We start from the raw sequence: 17910 nt of genomic DNA, 5'->3' as shown, positions 1-17910 counted from the left end.
CTGGTGTGCTTTTAAGGGCACAGTGGATATGCTTGCAAATGTGTCTCAGTGGGAGGTGGGGGCCATTATATCCTTGGGGGGTGTCCAAAGCGTGTGTGCATAAAGAACGGTGTTCATGCACACCATGTGTATGAGGGGTGTAGTGTGCTTGTGTGTGTGTCTATGTGTGGCATGTGGACATAGGCAGAATGAGTGTGCCTGTGGGAGGAGGGTGTGGGGTGCCTAGATGTGTGTGTGGTGAGGTGGGTTGGGTGTGTGTTTACATGTGTACCCATGCGAGTATGTATTTCTCTGGGGCGCAGCAAGATGCGTGAGCTTTGGACTGGAAGGAGTATAGCGTGTGCGGGCGGGTACGGAGAGCTTTCCTGTGAGTGGGGTGTGTGCGTGAAGTGTGTGTGTGTGTGTGCATGCGCGCGCGCCTGCACGGGGTGTGCAGTGTGTGACTGCGGGGGCACTGCGCAGGGCCTCTCCTGTGTGGGGGTGTGTGTGTGGGTGTGGGTGTGGGATGGGGCGGCCGCGGACAGGGGCCGCCCCGGAGGGGGAGGCGTCTGCCCTGCGCGACTCGCCGGCGTGTCCGGGCTCAGGCGCCCTCGGCGGAGAGGCGTGGGAGGTGCGGAGCCGCTACAGCAGTCCTGCCGCCGTCCGCGCGGGCCGTCCGTCCCCTCGGGGCCCCAGGGCCCCGGGCCCGCGGCTCCGGGGGGCGGGCGGGGACCTCGGGGGCCCGCCCGCCGCCGCCGAGGGGACCGAGGACGCCGCCCGCCGGGCGCCGAGGAGCGGCCACCGGCCCCCGCGCGGCGCGCCGGGCTCCGGAAGACGGGCCCGCGGCGCGCTGGGGCCGGGGCGGCGGCCGGCCCCGGGGGCCCCCGCCAGCCGCGGCTCTCGTGGGCAGCGCGGTGTGGCGCGTGGAGCGCGCGGGGGCCGGGGGCTGGCGCTGGGAGCGCGCCGTCGGTGTGGACTGCAGCGCCCCGGAGCCGCGCTGCCTCTGGCTGCCCTGCCTCAGCCACAGCGACCGCCGCGCGCCGGGGGCGCGTCCGGCCAGGGTGAGCGCCGCGGGGGTCAGCGGGGCCGGGGAGCCCAGGCTTCCGGGACCCATGCCCTGGAAAGTGGGTGAGGGCGGCAGAGTGGTGGCTGAGACCTTTTCTGGGGGTGCTGGATGACAACCCCCAGTCTGGTGGTGGCCTGCAGTGGGCTCAAGCCTCTTGGTTTACAGGTGGGAGAAAGATGGAAGGGACTGGGGTTGTTTGAAGAGATGCCAGGGCATGGAATCCTGGAGAGTTTGGGCTGACAGTGACCCTGATTCAGAACTCTGCCCTCTCCCTGGGAGGGGACCTGGGCACAGACACACAAGGTTTTCAAGCAGGCCAAGGAAGTAATGAGTGACCTCAGGGTGAGAACTGACATGGCTGGAGTGGGGGGATGGGGGTGGGGACAGTGTTTCTGAGGTCCGAGATCGACCAGGCTGGCAGGGTGTGAGTCACAGTGGGCACCATGCCCAGCGTGAACGCTGTGCTCCCCGCAATGACCTCTTTATGCTCCTGGGGGAGGGGAGGAGCCGGACTCCTGGGTTCTAGCTCCTGGTGTTGCCAGCCCATCACATGTCCAGTTCTGTCTAATTTGTGGCCCTGGGACCACCTGCCCTTCTCCCACCATCAGTGGGAATTTCTGGATGTCTCTCCTGACCTGAGGGTGGGAGCGTTTGGAAGTGGATCTGGGCTAGGGGGCATTACTTGGTGATGTCCCTGTGTCCCCTGAACCTGCCTCTCTCCTTCCTCTTGTCTCTGTACCTACCTCAGATAGCACAATTGGGGATGTATGTGTGAGCTGTACCTCTTCCCAGTCTAATGACTTTCCACTGCTGGTCCCTTCTCTGTTTCCTCATCTGTCACCTCCCTCCCGGTCAAGATGAGAGCAAGACTCAGTGCTGTCCCAGATGGGAGGAAAGCAGAGGGAACATGCATGTGTAATAGCATGAAGGACTGAGGTTAAACCTAAGGAAGAACTTCCCACAGACTGCCAAATCTGGTCATTAATGGGGGCTGCAGCAGCTCCTCTTCAGGCAGGGCTGTGGTTACTGTGGCAGGGGGATTACCACACTGACATTCTCAGGCGCCTAGTTGGCAAGGATGGGGGAAGGGGCCTTGGAAGGAAGGAAAAGAGGAAAGGGAGAGGCAGAGATAAGGGAGGGAGCGCCAGTGGTGCCTGGGTGAGGAGAGGACCCGAGAGAGAAAGGCATGCCCACTGCCCTTGATTACTGGCCCCTCCTCCCCAGGGAGTGGCACCCCCAGGCAGCTGGCAGCTCCAGGCAGGATGTGTGCTGGGGGAGGGGCGGGGGGCGTGCGGGGACCTGTCCCAGCCACTTCTCATCACTGGGGCAGCTGGTGGCTTAAACCTTAATCCAGGACACCAGCAAAACAATAGGCCCTGCACACAGCCTCAGCTCAGAGCCCAGTGGAGGACGTGCAGTGGAAGCACTCCACGCTAGGCAGGAGTAGGGATTTTGGTAGGAGGGGGCAGTGGAGGGTCCCCGGAGGCCCTCTTCTCTTCCTCATCTGTTCCTTGCCAAACCAGCAGAGATAGGAAATCCAGGGGCTTTCAGATCTCAGCAGAATTCCCAGAGAATTTTCTCTTCTGGGCTCCTCAGACCCCCGTGGGGGTGTGGGGCTCATTGGGAGTGTCCAGGCTATAGCCACAAGTGGAAGGAGCTGAGGGGGCATCATTGGACCTTCCGCCTGATGCCAGAAAAGGCGGAGGCCTCCTACAGCCTCCCTGATGGGGGTCGTCCAGCTTTCACTTGAGCCCTTGTGAGGACAGAGGGCTCACAGCCCCATCTGGGTCACTTTCCAGATGTATATGATTAGAATGATCTCCCTGGCTAAGAGCTTAGCTCGGCGTTCTCAAATCTCCCACCTGGCTATGTCTTCTGGAACCGTATGAAGCAAGCCTGTTACTTCTGTGGCACTTTAATCTTTTGAGATTTGAGGATATCCCCTCCTCAAACCTCCTGCCCCATGGAGCCCAGCCCCTACCCCACGCAGAAATCCCTAGCTTCGGGCTGGGCACAGGATCCACTCCTTCTGCCAGATGTGTAACCTGGAGGGTGGCTGGCTACAGGCAGGGGCTTCTCAGGATGAGTACATTAGAGTTGCAGTTTCGAGGTGGGGAGCAAGGGGGATTTCGTAGTGAAATTCCTACCGAAATTCCTGCCCTGGAGTCTTCTTCCCTCTGCACCCAGCTGCGCCTTTCTTCTGCAGCTGAAGTCCCCTCCGGCCTGGTGCCAAGGAAGAGCCAGGGGATGAGGACCGTTGAGGGAGGGGAGGGGCTTCTCGCCCTCCAAAGGGTTTGGATTAGGGGTGCCAGGTAGGTTAGGCTGCCCGAGATCAGGGGTTAGTGAACCCCTGAGGGAGCTGTCCTGGCTTCAGCAGGCAGACTGCCCTTCACTTTGGCGCCCTCCTGTCACCCACTTTCCCTCTGTGTCTGAGCAGGGCAACTGAAGGGAGCCTCCTCTCAGGCACTAACCTCCTTCTCTCCCTGTTGCCCCATAAACACACCCATGTGCCCCCAAACCCTCTTCAGACACCCTCTGCCCTGCCATCTCGGGGAATCCCAAGTACTCAGGTGGGGTGGCCAGAGGGTAGCGGAGTGTCTCCCCAACCCGGCTCTCCACTCAGTTCTGGTGAGCCAGCCAGGACTGGGCTCGGTCCCTTCAGCGGACTGTCCCTTGGGACTCATGGTCCCTCGCGTCTTCTTACTGCTGCTCTTGAAGGATGCATGTGTGTGTCAGTCTGTCTGTGCCTATGTGTGTGTGTGCGCATGTCTGTGTCTCCGTGAGCATGTGTGTGCTCCTCGGTGTGTCTGCACCTTTGCACACGAGCATTCTTGTCTGGGTGTTTGTGGTGTGTCCCGTCTACGTGAGTGCGTGTGGGTGTGTCTGTGCTCGTGTCCACGTGCACGTGTGTGTGTGTGAGATTGTGCAGCGGGCACTTCCCAGGCAGGAAGGCTGTGTGTCCAGAGTCGGTGAGCTTCGGCTGAACTGAACAGAACGGACACCTGACTTGCTGCACTCATTTCCCTGGACGCATAGGTGTCTTAAGGGGACTGAGGAAAAAAGGAAAAGGAAGCTGTTGGGCTGATGAGTGTGGGAGAGGAAGGGAGAGGGGAGCAGGGGTCTGGGCACAGCCGGGTCGGTGCGCCCCTGCCGTCCCCCCAGGTCCTCCAGGCTGCAGGAGGCTGTGTGTGGACTGGCATCTCACCCTTGCTCGCTCTGCTCCCACAGCTGCCCCTGGGCCCGAGAGATGGGTGCTCTCCTGCGCGCCCCCTCCCCTGGCAGGGCCCACGGACGCTGCTCCTGCGCAAAAGCCTCCAGGATGGCTTCGGCTTCACCCTGCGGCACTTCATCGTGTACCCGCCCGAGTCCGCCGTGCACTGCAGCCTAAAGGTAGGCCCGCACCCCCGCCCGCCCTGAGGGAGCTTCAGGGCAACTCCTTTGTGCTTTTCTCCGGGTGCTTCTGTGCCTGGGGAAGAGGGTCACCGAGAGGCAGGGGCAGCCCTGGCTGGGTCACCTGTGTGGCATGACAAGCCCCTGATCCGCTCTGGGCTCAGTCTTCTAAGGAGAATGGGGTGGTTGGTTTGGGGCAAGGAGCTAGAGGTGGGGGAGTCAGGATGCTCCCCCAACCCCGGGACTCTCGGCCTCTGGAAGGTGAACAGCTTCTCAGGAGATGGGCTTCCAAGGACCCTTTGTCTACCTGCCACTTCTGAGCTGGGTTAGTTGACCCTCCCCAGCCTGAGCCTTAGGGCAGTCGTCCTCACACACCTCTGGGGTCCCTCCCAGAGCGCCCCCGGCCCTTGCTGGCCTCAGCTCTGGGCCTAGAAAGAGCCCTGTGCTGGGCTGGGGACCTGGGCCCCAGTGCTGGTACAGCTCCTAACTCACGGTGGATCTTGGGTAGTCTCACCCTCTCTGGGCTCCATGTCTGCTGCTGTCACCTGAGGGCATTTATCTATTTGACTCTGAGGAACCCTTCCAGGCCTAATATAAATATCAGGTTCTCTGAGTACAGGAACTGGGGCTACTCAAACTGAGCCACGGTATGGGCTGGGGGCAGGGGGTGGTCCCTGACCGGAAAGCTTGTGGGGGGCCTAGGCAGGAACCAGGACTCCCCAGGAGGGCCCAATTCCCTTCCCCTCCTCTCTCCCAGCAGGAGGGGAGAACGATTTATTTTGGGGCCCATGAACCTGTTTCTCCCCTCCACTAGGGCTGGGACCAGCCTGCACAGCTGTTGAGGGACAGGGAGCTTAGTCCCACCTGCCAGAGAACCAAGGCATTGGATTTCTCTGCCTGGGTCCGTGTGCCTGCTCGTGTTTCTTTGTATGCACACATGCGTGCATGGTATGCTAGTCATGTACACGCGTGTGTGTATATCTAGACATGTGTCTATATATACGCTTCATGTGTGCATGTCGCTGCATAGCTCTCACACCCGTGTTTGAGTCTGGGTGTGAGCCAGATCTTCTCATTGGCTGTAAGAGGGGCTGATGGTGTGTGGTAGGGGCACTGCCTCACCCCTTATGCCCGAGGACACCAGCCTCCCAGTTCCCAGGAACCTCCGGTCCTTCCTTCCCCAGAATGTCCCCCCTTTCTGGACCTTCGTCCTTCTCTCAGGGGACCTCCGGAGGGTGGCCCTGCAGATGCAGCTCAAGTGGTCTAGGCTGGGTGGTTGGCCTGTGTCTCAGAGAGACCTTGCTAACGTGGAAGACCCCAGGGCAGGGCAAGCCAGAGACGGGCTCCGTCCCTTTCCAGAACATGCCCAGGGCTGGGAGCCTGCAGGGCACTCACCCGTCTAGATGCATCCATCTGCCGCTGCCACTGCTCACAGTGCTGTCAGCTCATATCAGCGGGCACGCGCCCCGCTCAGGAAGGCGGGCGCCAAGGGACTGTGCTCCAGCAGAGCCCCGCGGCTTCCTGTCCTGGCTGAGGTGCCCCAGACTCCTGGGGTCTAGCACTGGCTGCTCTGTTGTCTCTGAGTGGCCCTGGACAAATCACACCCTGTCATCTGTAAAGTGGTGATCTGTGGAACAGATTAGACAAGATGACCCCAAAGGTCCTATCCAGTTGGAAAATGCTGCACCCCGCTGGCCTGGCCTGTCTCTCTGATTTCTTCTTGCCTTTTTCCGATTTCTCCCCAAATGCAGTGCCCTTCCCTCCTCACTCACAGGGATGAGCCCAGAGACCTCCCTCGTGGGTCTCCTTGAGGCCATTTCTTAGCCCTGTACCTAGATGCTGGAAACATTTTCTTATCTACTCTCTCCCACTCAAGAACTTCACTGGCTCCCTCGTTCTTTCCTTTCAGACCTGAAAGCTTGAGTCTGACTCTTGTCACTTGCTGGTGTTGACTCTCTTTCTGCTTCAGCTCAGCTGACTCAGTCCTATTTCTGCCACTGAGTGCCTGCGTCCTCTGCTCACCTCACCCCAATGCCTTCTTTCAGCTGGCCTGAAACTTGCCTTAAACCGCCCCCTCCCAGAGGGGCTAATCAGGCCTCTCCTCCCCATTCTCTGAGAGCTGATAGCCACTGTTTGCACTTGTCATGCCTGCTTATCTGTGTCTGCCTGGGTCCTGTCTGTGTGTCATGGGTTTGGCCCCTCCTCCACTGGGCTTCGAGCTCTCCAAGGGAAGGGGTCCTGAGTCCCCCATTGGGTTGGTGGCTTTCAGATGGCTGAGTTGCTGATGTGGTAGGACTAGCAGGCATGAGAGAGGGCTCCTGTGACCGGGGGACATTGCCTGGGATGTGACCTCCCCATGGACACCCTTCCCTCCCCCTCTGGCTTCTGGGCTACTTGAAGGATGATAAGAGGGGAGGCTGATGGGTGGGGGAGCTTGAAGGGGCCCACCCCGGCAAAGCTGGGCCTCCCCCTGTGCTGCCGAGGGCCCACACCCGCCTCTGTCCCCTGCAGGAGGAAGAGAATGGAGGCCGAGGAGGAGGTAAGGAGTGGACGGGCCTGGGCTGGGCTGGGGACCCGCTCTGTGTCTGGCCCTCTCCTGCAGGTCGGCGTGGATTCTGCTGCACCCTTGCCCTTGACTGCAGCCCCTGTCTGCTCTTTCCTGTGTATCCACTTGCACATATGCTTACTCTCTGCGCCCTCTCTTTTCTCCACATTTGTCTTCCTCGGACCTGTCCATTTCATGCTGGGGGTGGTGTTCTGGGGAGCAGATGGGTTTCTAAGCCCTGGCCCCTGCCCTAGAGTTACTCCCAGCCTAGATGGAAGCTCAGGCGGGAGCTGCAGGGCCCTGGGGGTGGGAAGGCTGATTGAGGGCTGTCCCTGGGGGCAGAGACACTAGGGTTCTCGGGGTATAGGGCGGCCCTGAGGTCCTTCTGTTTCCAGACGTGAGACTAACTCCCCTGGCTGTCAGCCTTGCTCTCCCAAATGGCTTCCCAGGGTATCCAAGGCAGACCTCCTTGAACAGGCAGGCTTCCCCGTCTGCCGCTGAGGCTTCTACTGGGCGCACGTGGGGACTCTGTCTTTCTGAATCCCCACTGCAGAGGCCTGTGATGGGGGAGGAGCCAGCCAGCCTAGTGCAGGCCTGTTTCTCTGATGGATACAGCACTTAGCAGAGGAGTAATGCTGGGATGTAGTGATGTCATCAAGGAGGGAGTGCCAGTCCTGGGATTGCGGGCCTCTGCAGCCCTGACCCTGGGGAAGGGAGTGGGGTGGGAGGTCAGGGTGTCTGTGAGCCTCAGGGCCTTGCTCAGCTCTCCCTGGGTCTGGATGTGGACACTCTCTGAGCGTGCGGGTGTCTCTCCCCACTGGCCTTTTAGGGCACCCTTCTTTTGTCTTGTGATGTTTGTGTGTGTGCGTGTGTGCATGCCTGTCTGTCTGCCGCACTAGACAATGAGCTCGGGAAGGGCAGGGGCCACGTCCGTGCTTCCTCTGAAGTCTACTTTCTAGCATGGTGCTAGGACACAGGAGCCATTTAAGGGGTGGCTCCATGTGCCCGTGTAGCTTTTCATCCTCCCAGCAGTGTGTTTTTTCTGATCCTGTGTGTCCGTGTCCCTGTGGATGTGTGGCTCTGTTTTGTGTCCGTGTGAGTGTGCTTATTCTCTGAGTGTGTGTCCCCCGTGTGTGTAGCTGTGCATGGGTGTGACCTTCAGTAGCCATCCCCAGCTAACCTGACTGATGCTCAACAGGATCCTCCCCCCGGCACCGCCTGGAGCCCATGGACACCATCTTTGTCAAGAACGTGAAGGATGATGGCCCCGCCCATAGGGCGGGCCTTCGCACAGGTGAGCTGTCCCAGTTACCTGGCTCATTGTCATTCATATGTGATGCAGGGGGTCTCGGGTGGGGCTACTGACACCCTTTGACCTGCTCACCTGTGGCCATGCCCCTGGTTCCCAGGAGACCGGCTGGTGAAGGTGAATGGGGAGAGCGTCATTGGGAAGACCTACTCCCAGGTCATAGCTCTGATCCAGAATAGGTGAGCACCCCTGCCTCCCTTCTCCCATCAGAGCCCCCAGCCCACTCCCCGAGTCCCTCCACACCCTCCCCCTCGGCCCTGGTGGTGCCCTGGCGACCAGGATCCCTGTTCTCCCAGACCCTGTTGCCTCAGCCTGGCCTGACCCCCTGCCCTGTCTCCGTAGCGATGACACTCTGGAACTCTCCATCATGCCCAAGGACGAGGACATCCTCCAGCTGGTGAGTCCTCCCCGCTCTCTGAGGTGGAGGACCCTGGGTGCGGGGCGGGATACAGCCCTTCTCCTTGGCCTCTCTCCCATGTTGGCCCCTCTAGGAAGCAGAGGAGAGAGTGTGGGGGCACCACCAGCCCGGCACTGCCCCACTGGGGATGCCAGGCCCGTCCCCGGGCTGGGGCTGCTGGCTGCTTCATTCAGGGCTGCGCTGTGTTGGGGGAGGCGGGCACTGGCTTTGACCAGCAGGATTCCTGCCAGGGTGTCTGGGAGGAAGGTGGCCCAGCAGGCCCTGCCAGACTGGCACGTTCCTGTGGCTCCTGTAAGATGTCTGTTCCCCGCCCTCTCCCCACCTGGCCTCGTGTGAGCACGTCTCCTGTAGATACATACACACACAGACACACACACACACACACAATACTGTTGTGTGCTCCCATTCACACGGCATACCACGGACCACCCCATGCTCAAGCAGACACGCTCGGTACACAGCCACACCACACAGCCCGTGGCCCACCCTTCATCTAGCCTGTCCTATGTGATAACGCATCCCAGACACAACACACCACACACACAACCCCTCAGTACGTAGGCACCACCCCACACGCATGACCACGGGCATCACAGCATACCACACACTCCTCAGCATCTCGGATCCCCACAGCACGCCACCAGTGTGTCACAGCACACACTCGGGGTTCTCACCCCTGTGGCACGAATATTTAGGACATCACGAATGCTTGCTGCTGTCAGAACACATGTGCCCACAGACATCCCAGCCTGCTCCATCCCAGCCCTGGCGTGTGTGCTCAGCAGTGCGACAACCACATGAACTTCCCCAATCATGATACGCGGTGCAGACGCCCCTTCCTTCACCCCACTGCCCACAGAGCAGGCACCATAGACGTGGCACGCAATGTGCCCTGCACTCACGTGTGTACCCGTTTATGCCACACACTCCATGCCTGACGTGTGCACACACACAAACACACACGCTGCCTCTCTGTTCCCTCCCAGCTCTGACCCAGAGCCCAGAGCAGTCCTCTCTGCCCAGTGCCCAGTTCCCTGGTCTCATGAGTGCCAGCCAGAAGCCAGCTTGCTTGCCCCCAAGGTCACTGCCCCCCAGGAGAGGGCTGCGGGCCAATCCTGGAGGCCTTGGGAGCCGCCGTGCTGGCCTCTGCCCTGGATGTGTGCTCACAATCACTGTAATCTCAGTGCCATGCTTGGCACCATGCCCCTCTGGGAACCTCCACCCCATGACCTCGATAGTCCCCTTGCCCTTCCTGGGGAGGGGGAGGCAGGGATGGATGGGGGCCCAGAGAGGTAGGTGGACGGCTTTTCCCAAGTCTCAAAGGCCCTGCCCGTGTGCACCTTTTCCAGGCAGAGGCAGGCGTGCTGTGGTGGGGTGGGGGACTGTGTGTGACCGGGCGGGACCTAGGGCGGTGCTCTCTCCTCTGGGCAGGGTGGGGCAACAGCTTTGAGCTCTGCTGCCCCAGCTCCGGTGGGCAAGCAGCCCCAGCTGTCAGCATCTGGGGGCCTCCGCCGGCCCCCCTCTCCCTGGCTAGTTGGAGGGTGGGGCCCAGGCATTCCTGTGGTTGGGAGCCAAGGCTGGAGGCCAATGGCGCTGCGGCAGCTGCTGACGCCACCGCCGACGCGGCGAGGCCCCTCCACACCCATCCTCCCCTCCCTCCTCCTCCCGCCTGCAAGAGAGAGTCGGTGGGGGCCGAGGGCAGTCGCCGGGAGGGCAGGCTGGGGGGCCCCGAGGCCAGGGCCGGCACAGTGGTCAGCGGGGGCTGGCGGGGGCAGGGAGGGTGGAGGGGGCCGGGATGCCACCACAGCGGCTGTGATGCGGGGAGTCCGGGGAGCCGGCAGGATGGCAGGAGGGAGAGGTACGTGAGTGTCCTGGCTGGTGTGTGGGTCCTAAGGGGGCTGAGTACGGGGTGTGGTTTACTCACCCTCGTCACGTGATGTGTGTGCCCGGGACTGGAGCTGTAGTTAACTGTGTGTGTGTGTGTCTCATTGTGCTTCTCTGTGTGTGTGTGAGTGTCTCTGGGTGTGTATTTTCCTGGGTCTCCTTGTGATGTGTGTGTGTGTGTGTGTGTGGTTTGGTTTCACCCTCCCTCTTTGATACTTCATGCTGAGCTAGGCCCCTGGGTAGCCCCTCAGGGGCCAGGCTAGGCCAGGGCCACAAGGCCGCTGTCCCTGGGGGCTGCCTCCTTTTTTGGCCGGGCCTGGGCGCTGGCCCTGCCACTCCTCAGCAATGCAGCGTCAGCCTCAGCTCCCAGCGCCAAATTCCAGGGCTGGGGTGGCAGAAGGTGGCGCAAGGTCCCTCAACCAGTCTGGCCTCTCCCTCAAGCCTGGTCCAGAGAAGCAGGGGGTGAGCAAGTCCCTCCCCCGCCCCCCAGTGGCCCAGGAGCCAGGCCCTCAGCTTCCCGTCCAGGGGGATGGAGGGACAGCTGGGCTCTCCCAGCCCCCGCCCACCCCACCCTGGACACACCCCTTAGGCGGCTCCCTCCCCTGTCATCTGCCACCTTGACTGGTCTCTGGTGGGGTTTCCCAGCTCCACCCGAGGGTCTGTGGGCACCATGGGACACAAGCAAGCAGGGAGGCGGCTGAGGCCAGCATGAGGGGAGGACCCCAGAAAACAGATGTTGGAATGTTTGTGGCTAAAGGCAGTCCTTGTCATAAGCCTTAGAAAAATCCTGGCTCTTTCTCGAGTGAATGTGTGTGTGTGTATGTGTGTATGTGTGTGTAAGACTCAAAGGCCTCTTATTTCTTTGTCCTCCCCTTGACTCTCTTTGGAGCATGCCTTCTCACCCCCGCCCTCTCAGGACCACCCCCAAAGCTTGGTCCCCTTCCTTCAGGCCCCTTTCTGGAGGGCCTTGACCTCCGGGGGCTGCTGTAACCCTGCCCTGTGGGGTCTGTTCAGCCCTGCTCACCTGCCTTTGTGTCCCCGGGCAGGCCTACTCCCAGGACGCCTACCTGAAGGGGAACGAGCCGTATTCTGGAGAGGCCCGGAGCATCCCAGAGCCACCCCCGATCTGCTACCCCCGAAAGACCTACGCCCCGCCAGCCCGGGTCTCCACCTGGGCCGCTATGGTTCCTGAGCCGCTCTCAGCACTGCCCGGTGACCCCCGGAGTCCTGCTGCCTGGAGTGACCCGGGGCCCCACATCCCGTCTACCGCCCGCTCCCATCCGGACCACCCTTCCTTGGGGATGAGCCAGCCCCGCCCCAGCCCTGGTGCCTTCCCCCGCCTCCCCCCAGAGCCCCGGACGCCTCGTGCCTTCCCGGAGCCTGGCAGCCGGGCACCCCCCAGCAGACTGGAGTGCCAGCAGGCCTTGTCAAACTGGCTGTCGAACCAGGTACCCCGCAGGGCGGGGGAGAGACGGTGCCCCGCCATGCCCCCCCGGGCCCGTAGTGCCTCCCAGGACCGACTGGAGGAGGTGACTGCCCATCGCCCTTGGCCCTGCTCCACCTCCCAGGGTGCCTTGAGCCAGCTGGGCCAGGAGGGCTGGCACCGAGCACGCTCAGACGACTACCTGAGCCGGGCCACCCGCTCTGCTGAGGCGCTGGGGCCAGGAGCGCTGCTGTCACCCCGCTTCGAGCGCTGCGGCTGGGCTTCCCAGCGGCCGTCTGCCCGCACCCCTGCCTGCGCACCCAGGGACCTGCCCGGGCCCCAGGCCCCAGCCCCTCCTGGCCTGCAGGGCCTGGACGACCTCGGGTACATCGGGTACCGGAGCTACAGCCCATCATTCCAGCGCCGGACTGGCCTCCTGCAGGCGCTCTCCTTCCGGGACTCCCCCTTTGGGGGGCTGCCCACCTTCAACTTGGCCCAGTCCCCCGCACCGTTCCCACCAGAGGCCTCTGAACCACCAAGAGTTGTCCGACCAGAACCCAGCACCCGGGCCTCGGAGCCTCCCGCCGAGGATCGCCGTGATGAAGTGATCCTGAGGCAGAAGCCTCCCACGGGCCGCAAGGTCCAGCTGCCCCCCGCAAGACAGATGAACCTTGGGTTTGGTGACGAGTCCCCAGAGCCAGAGGCCAGTGGGCGAGGGGAACGCCCGGCCAGGAAGGTGGCCCCTTTGGCCACTACTGAAGACTCTCTGGCTTCCATTCCCTTCATCGGTGAGTGATGGTGCGGGTGGCTTGTCTTGGGAGACTTGCTTTTCCGTGTCCCTGTTGTCCTCCACCTACCTGCCACCCGAGCGAAACTCTGGGGTGGGTGCTGATGGGATCAACTCATTTCTGTGGCCATCCATCCATTCGTCCATCCATCTTTCTCCCATCATCCCGTCATCCCGCCTCCACTCGTTGACGCGTCCAGTCTTCTTTCCATCCACCTTTACTTCCCCTGTCTCTCCTTCCCTTCCTTCCTTCCTTCTTTCCCTCCCCGTCTCTGGCCTCCTTTGTCCTGTTCTTCCCTTCTTTCTTTTCACTCTTCCTTCCACTCTTTCTCTATCTTTCCTTTGTTCTGTTCACTCTTTCTTCTTTCCATCCGTCCTCCATCCTTCCATGCATCCAGCACCGAGTTGTGCAAGGCACTGTGCTAGGCTCTGTCTTCTCCTGGAGCGCATGGTCCATGGGAATGTATGATCAGACGAGAACGATCCAGGTGAACGGGTGTGTAATAGGAGTCGGGGAGCGCTGAGAGACAGAGAAGGGCTGGGCTGGGGCCCAGTGGCCAAGGAGAGAAAGGAGATTGTGGCTAAGACGAATGAGTTAGTCAGGGGAAGAAAGTTCAGGGAGAGAGACGAGGATGTGCAAAGACCCCGAAGTGTGAGTTAGGATGTCCTTCCAGGTCACTGCATGGGTTGGGAGGGGCCTATTAGTTGATGAGGAGTTCGGACTTCACTTTGAGAGCAGAGGGAATACTGAAAACTTGTTAGGAATGGATGCGTAAAGGGGAGACGGGACAGCGGAAGGGTTGGTGATTCCCAGGTTTCTGGCCTTCCTGGAGGGTAGAGCCTCACCTCTGTATCAGGAAAGAAAAGGAACGAGACGGGAAAAGATTTCGGGTTTGCTGAATAAGAGGTGCTCGTGAGGGAGCGTGATCAGCTGGGCTGGGTCTGGGGGCTTGGGAAGACTGGCCTGCAAGATCATGGAACTGGAGCCCAGAGGTGGTAACCGGACCTGAGGGTGGTGAGCTCACCCAAGGGCAGCCATGGGAGTGACCCTGGGGAAGATCCCCAGGCCAGGAGAGGAGGCACGACCTGCCCCCCGCACCCCAGCCCCCAAGTCCGCTGAACCAGCCTTGTCTAATAGGGCAGACACAGCCTTTTGTCTCAGTAAGCTCCCAATATGAAGTTAGGAGGTAGTTCCAGTCCAAGGGGGTGATGTGGCACCCACTTCAAGGAGCCCCCAGTTGGTGGGGGAGATAGATGGTCCTTATCCTCTGGAAGCTCCCAGTCTGATGGGGGAGACACACTCCATGGCCTCAGAGAGCCGTCAGTCTGGTGGGGCAGACACAGTTCCTGCCTCTAGGAGCCAGGTCTAAGAGGGGTGACTTGCCCCCACTCCTGGGTGCCCTCAGTGTGATGGAGGAGGCTGAAGCTGAGCTTGCATGACCACAGTGGTGGCTCAGTTCCCTTGGCAGTGGGCGTGTTGCCAGGAGGGCCCTGGAGGGCTTTTGGAGTCTGGGGATATGGTCCCAGCCTGGCTGTGAGGCTGGGGCCCTGGGGTGGCAGGCAGGTTCAGGCTTCTGGGACCTTCACCCACCGCTCCCTCTGCTCTCGCAGACGAGCCCACCAGCCCCAGCATTGACCTCCAAGCCAAGCACGTCCCTGCTTCTGCTGTGGTCTCCAGCGCCATGAACTCCGCCCCTGTCCTGGGCACCAGCCCATCCTCCCCAACCTTCACCTTTGCCCTCGGCCGCCATTACTCCCAGGACTGCAGTGAGTGCTTCCCGCAACCCCAGCCCCAGCCGCTCCCTTGCTGCCTGGTCCCACTGGTCCCTGTTGGGCCCACTGCCTGATGGCTGGCCTCCCCCGACTGGCTTCTGCTTCTCCTGGGGTCCCCTGGGGACCAGGTCCCCGGGCCCTGCCTGGATGGGAGGGCTCTGGGGAAGCCCCCTCCGCTGCCCCGCTGATCTGGGCGGCTTTGCAGGCAGCATCAAGGCTGGCCGCCGTTCTTCCTACTTGTTGGCCATCACCACCGAGCGCTCCAAGTCCTGCGACGATGGGCTCAACACCTTCCGGGACGAGGGCCGGGCTCTGCGGTGAGGACCGGGTGTGGCAGGGCTCTTGGCCCTTGGGTCTTCTACACGCGGGGGCAGTGGGCTTCCCACTGCAGGACCTTTGATCCTTGGGACTTGTGGGAGGTCCAAGCGGTGCCTCGCATATGCCTCATCCTTGATCCTCACCGCCTAGGCGCCTGCCGAACCGCGTGCCCAGCCTGCGGATGCTTCGAAGCTTCTTCACTGATGGGGTGAGTGGCACGTGTGATGTGAGCTGGTGAGGGTGTCGGAGGGCTGGGGTGTCCCACGCCTCAGCTCTGGAGCCTAGCCTTGGCAGCAGGGCCTGGCCTGGGACTCCTATGATCCCAAATGGGTCACCCGGATTCCTGTCTCCTTCCTACCTTGGCTCTCCCCACACTCACTTTGTGCCAGCCATGAGACCCACCCTCTCTGGGGGCTCTGTCATCCCCTAAAGACACCGTGAGCCCCCCTCCCAAGGCCTTTGCACTGTCCTGCCAAGCCCCCACCTCTCGTCTAGAAGGTCCTCTCCATGCCCACCTCCATAGCCGCAGGACTCACTTTTTCACTTTCTCTAGATTTACTTTTTTTCTCTAGATTTTTTTAGGCCTTCCGTCAGATTTCAGCCTAGCCCTGACTTTCATGCCTCCCCCCACCACCGTGCTTTCCTCTGAGCACTTCCCCTGTTGAGCACTTTATGGGCTCATCTCCTTTCTTGCCTGTCTCCCCAGCTAGAATGTAAGCCCCATGCGGGCAGGGGTTTCACTTGTCTTAGTCACTGCTTGACCCTACTGGGTGTCTAACACAGTGCCAATGCTGGGAGGCACTGGGTCGGTATTTGTGTGGTGTCTTCAGGGGACAGCGAACACCCTGGAAAGGGCGGCGGGGACACAGGGTTGAGAGTGCTGGAGAGGCCAACGTTTCCAGCCTCAGGACTTTGGGAGACACAGGATCAGTTCTGAAATGGCCTTAAGTGTCTTTTTTTTTTTTTAATATTTTATTTATTTATTTTTTAAAATATTTATTTATTTTTGCCAGCTCTGGGTCTTTTGTTGCTGTGTGAGGGCTTTCTCTGGTTGTGGTGGGCAGGGGCTTCTCTTCATTGTGGTGCGCAGGCTTACTGCAGTGGCTCCTGTTGTCATAGAGCTTGGGCTGTAGGGAACTCGGGCTTGAGTAGTTGTGGCGCACAGGTTTAATTGCCCCCCGGCACGTGGCATCTTCCCAGACCAGGGATTGAACCGATGTCCCCTGCATTGGCAGGCAGATTCTTTTTTTTTTATTTTTAGTTTAATTTACAACGTTGTGTTGTTTTCTGCCGTACGATAAATCAGTCGTAACTACATATATGTATATATATCCCCTCCCTCTTGAGCCTCTCTCCTGCCTACCACCCCCATCCCCCCCCCTAGGTTGTCAGAGCACCAGACTGGGCTCCCTGTGTTGTACAGGGCAGGCAGATTATTAGCTACTGGACCACTAGGGAAGCCCAGGCTTAAATCTTCTTGATTATAGACGGGCTGGAAAAGGCATCTTGATTTCTGTTTTCTTCTTCTTGGCCACACCCTGTGGCTTAGTAGGATCTTAGTTGAACCTGCACCCTCAGAAATGAAAGTGAGCAGTCCTAACCACTGAACCGCCAGGGAACTCCTGGCATCTTGATTTTGTTGACACCTTGATGACTCTGTCACCTGGCTTCCTCCTTTCACTCCCTCTGCTTACTTAACCCTCCCCTAACCCGTCACTGCTATTGCTGGAGTCCTGCTGACGCTGGCACTTCCTCTGTTAACCCCTTGTGGGCATGACCACCTGCTCCACTAACTCAGTCTTTGTTGATGTTCCTACTTCCCCTGTTTATGTAACTCCATGCGGACACAATCACTTTCCCTGTTTCCTTAATTCCTTCAAGTCTATAAAGTTAAATGTGCTGAGGCAGGTGGTCGGCAGGTCACATAGCCTTTCCTCCTTTCTGGCTTCCCCATCACATACATCTCATGACAGCAACACAGATGGATCAGAGAGGGCAAGCAAGGCCTCTGAGAGCACACAGCACAGAGGAGTGTGGTACACACCAGGCCTGTGGGGCTGCAAGTGGTCCATGGGGTTTCTGAGATGCTGGTACTGTGGGAGCCACCCTAAATTGCTCTCTGTTGTCTCTCTGCAGTCCTTGGATAGCTGGGGCACTTCCGAAGATGCTGACGCTCCTTCCAAGCGACACTCAACCTCTGACCTCTCAGATGCGACCTTCAGCGACATTAGGAGAGAAGGCTGGTTGTATTATAAGCAGGTCCTCACCAAGAAAGGGAAGGTAAGATGGCTGGAGGAATGAGCTGGAGGTGGATGGAAGCTGGCTCCAGCAGAACTCTCCAGTTTTTCCTACACCCACCCCACTGCCTCTGGAGCTAAGACTGCCGCATGAGGGGTTAGATGCCAGGAAGAACTTCCCAGGGATCCTAAAGAACTCATGAAAAAGTTCATCAGAGAGATGGTCTTTGCTGTGGGTGGATCTGATCAAGTTATGCTTGGAATTCTGACAATACTATCCCATGGTTGATCCTTGGTTGGCAGATCACACCCAGAATGGCCACTGGGGCTCATGGGAAATGACAGAGCAAGGCCAGGGTGATTCTGTTAGGGGAGCTGAAGCCCCAGAAGAAAGCAGAGTTCAGCCTTTCCAAGGCCATCAGAGGTTTTAGTCTTTATCCTGGAAAGTGTTAGTAGCTCAGTTCTGTCTGACTCTTTGAGATCCCATGGACTGTAGCCAGCCAGGCTCCTTTATCCATGGGATTCTCCAGGCAAGAATACTGGAGTGGGTTGCCATTCCCTTCTCCAGGGGATCGTCCCTACCCAGGGATCAAACCCAGGTCTCCTGCATTGAAAGCTGGCTCTCTACCATCTGAGCCATGGCGGCTTTATACTAAGGGCTGTAGTTCATGGGGTTGCAAAGAATCAGACATAACTTAGTGACTGAACAACAAGGTGCACCTAAAAGCCCCTGGGGCCTCTCCCACTGGGCTTCTTGTGGGGAGTGAATTAGACAGGGTCA

The 17910-nt window shown here is 59.9% G+C and overlaps 1 protein-coding gene across 1 annotated transcript in view; it reads left to right on the top strand.

Moving 5' to 3' along the window:
• The first annotated feature begins 490 nt into the window (after positions 1 to 490).
• ARHGAP23 (Rho GTPase activating protein 23) overlaps positions 491 to 17910 on the top strand; it is a 51627-nt gene continuing 34207 nt past the window's right edge. Inside the window, 12 exon segments of the mRNA XM_086357991.1 lie at positions 491 to 598; positions 600 to 1040; positions 4274 to 4435; positions 6947 to 6974; positions 8179 to 8274; positions 8390 to 8468; positions 8632 to 8686; positions 11638 to 12802; positions 14413 to 14568; positions 14780 to 14891; positions 15043 to 15100; positions 17029 to 17172. Coding sequence (XP_086214117.1) covers positions 506 to 598; positions 600 to 1040; positions 4274 to 4435; positions 6947 to 6974; positions 8179 to 8274; positions 8390 to 8468; positions 8632 to 8686; positions 11638 to 12802; positions 14413 to 14568; positions 14780 to 14891; positions 15043 to 15100; positions 17029 to 17172 — 2589 coding nt within the window. The 5' untranslated portion in view covers positions 491 to 505.

This window comes from Bos grunniens, chromosome 19, assembly GCF_055505025.1.
Source record: "Bos grunniens cultivar Pamir isolate PY7600 chromosome 19, Bosgru_T2T1.0, whole genome shotgun sequence".
Taxonomy (NCBI): domain Eukaryota; kingdom Metazoa; phylum Chordata; class Mammalia; order Artiodactyla; family Bovidae; genus Bos; species Bos grunniens.
Note: the sequence above shows the minus strand (reverse complement) of the source record. Positions and strands in the feature narration are given on the sequence as shown.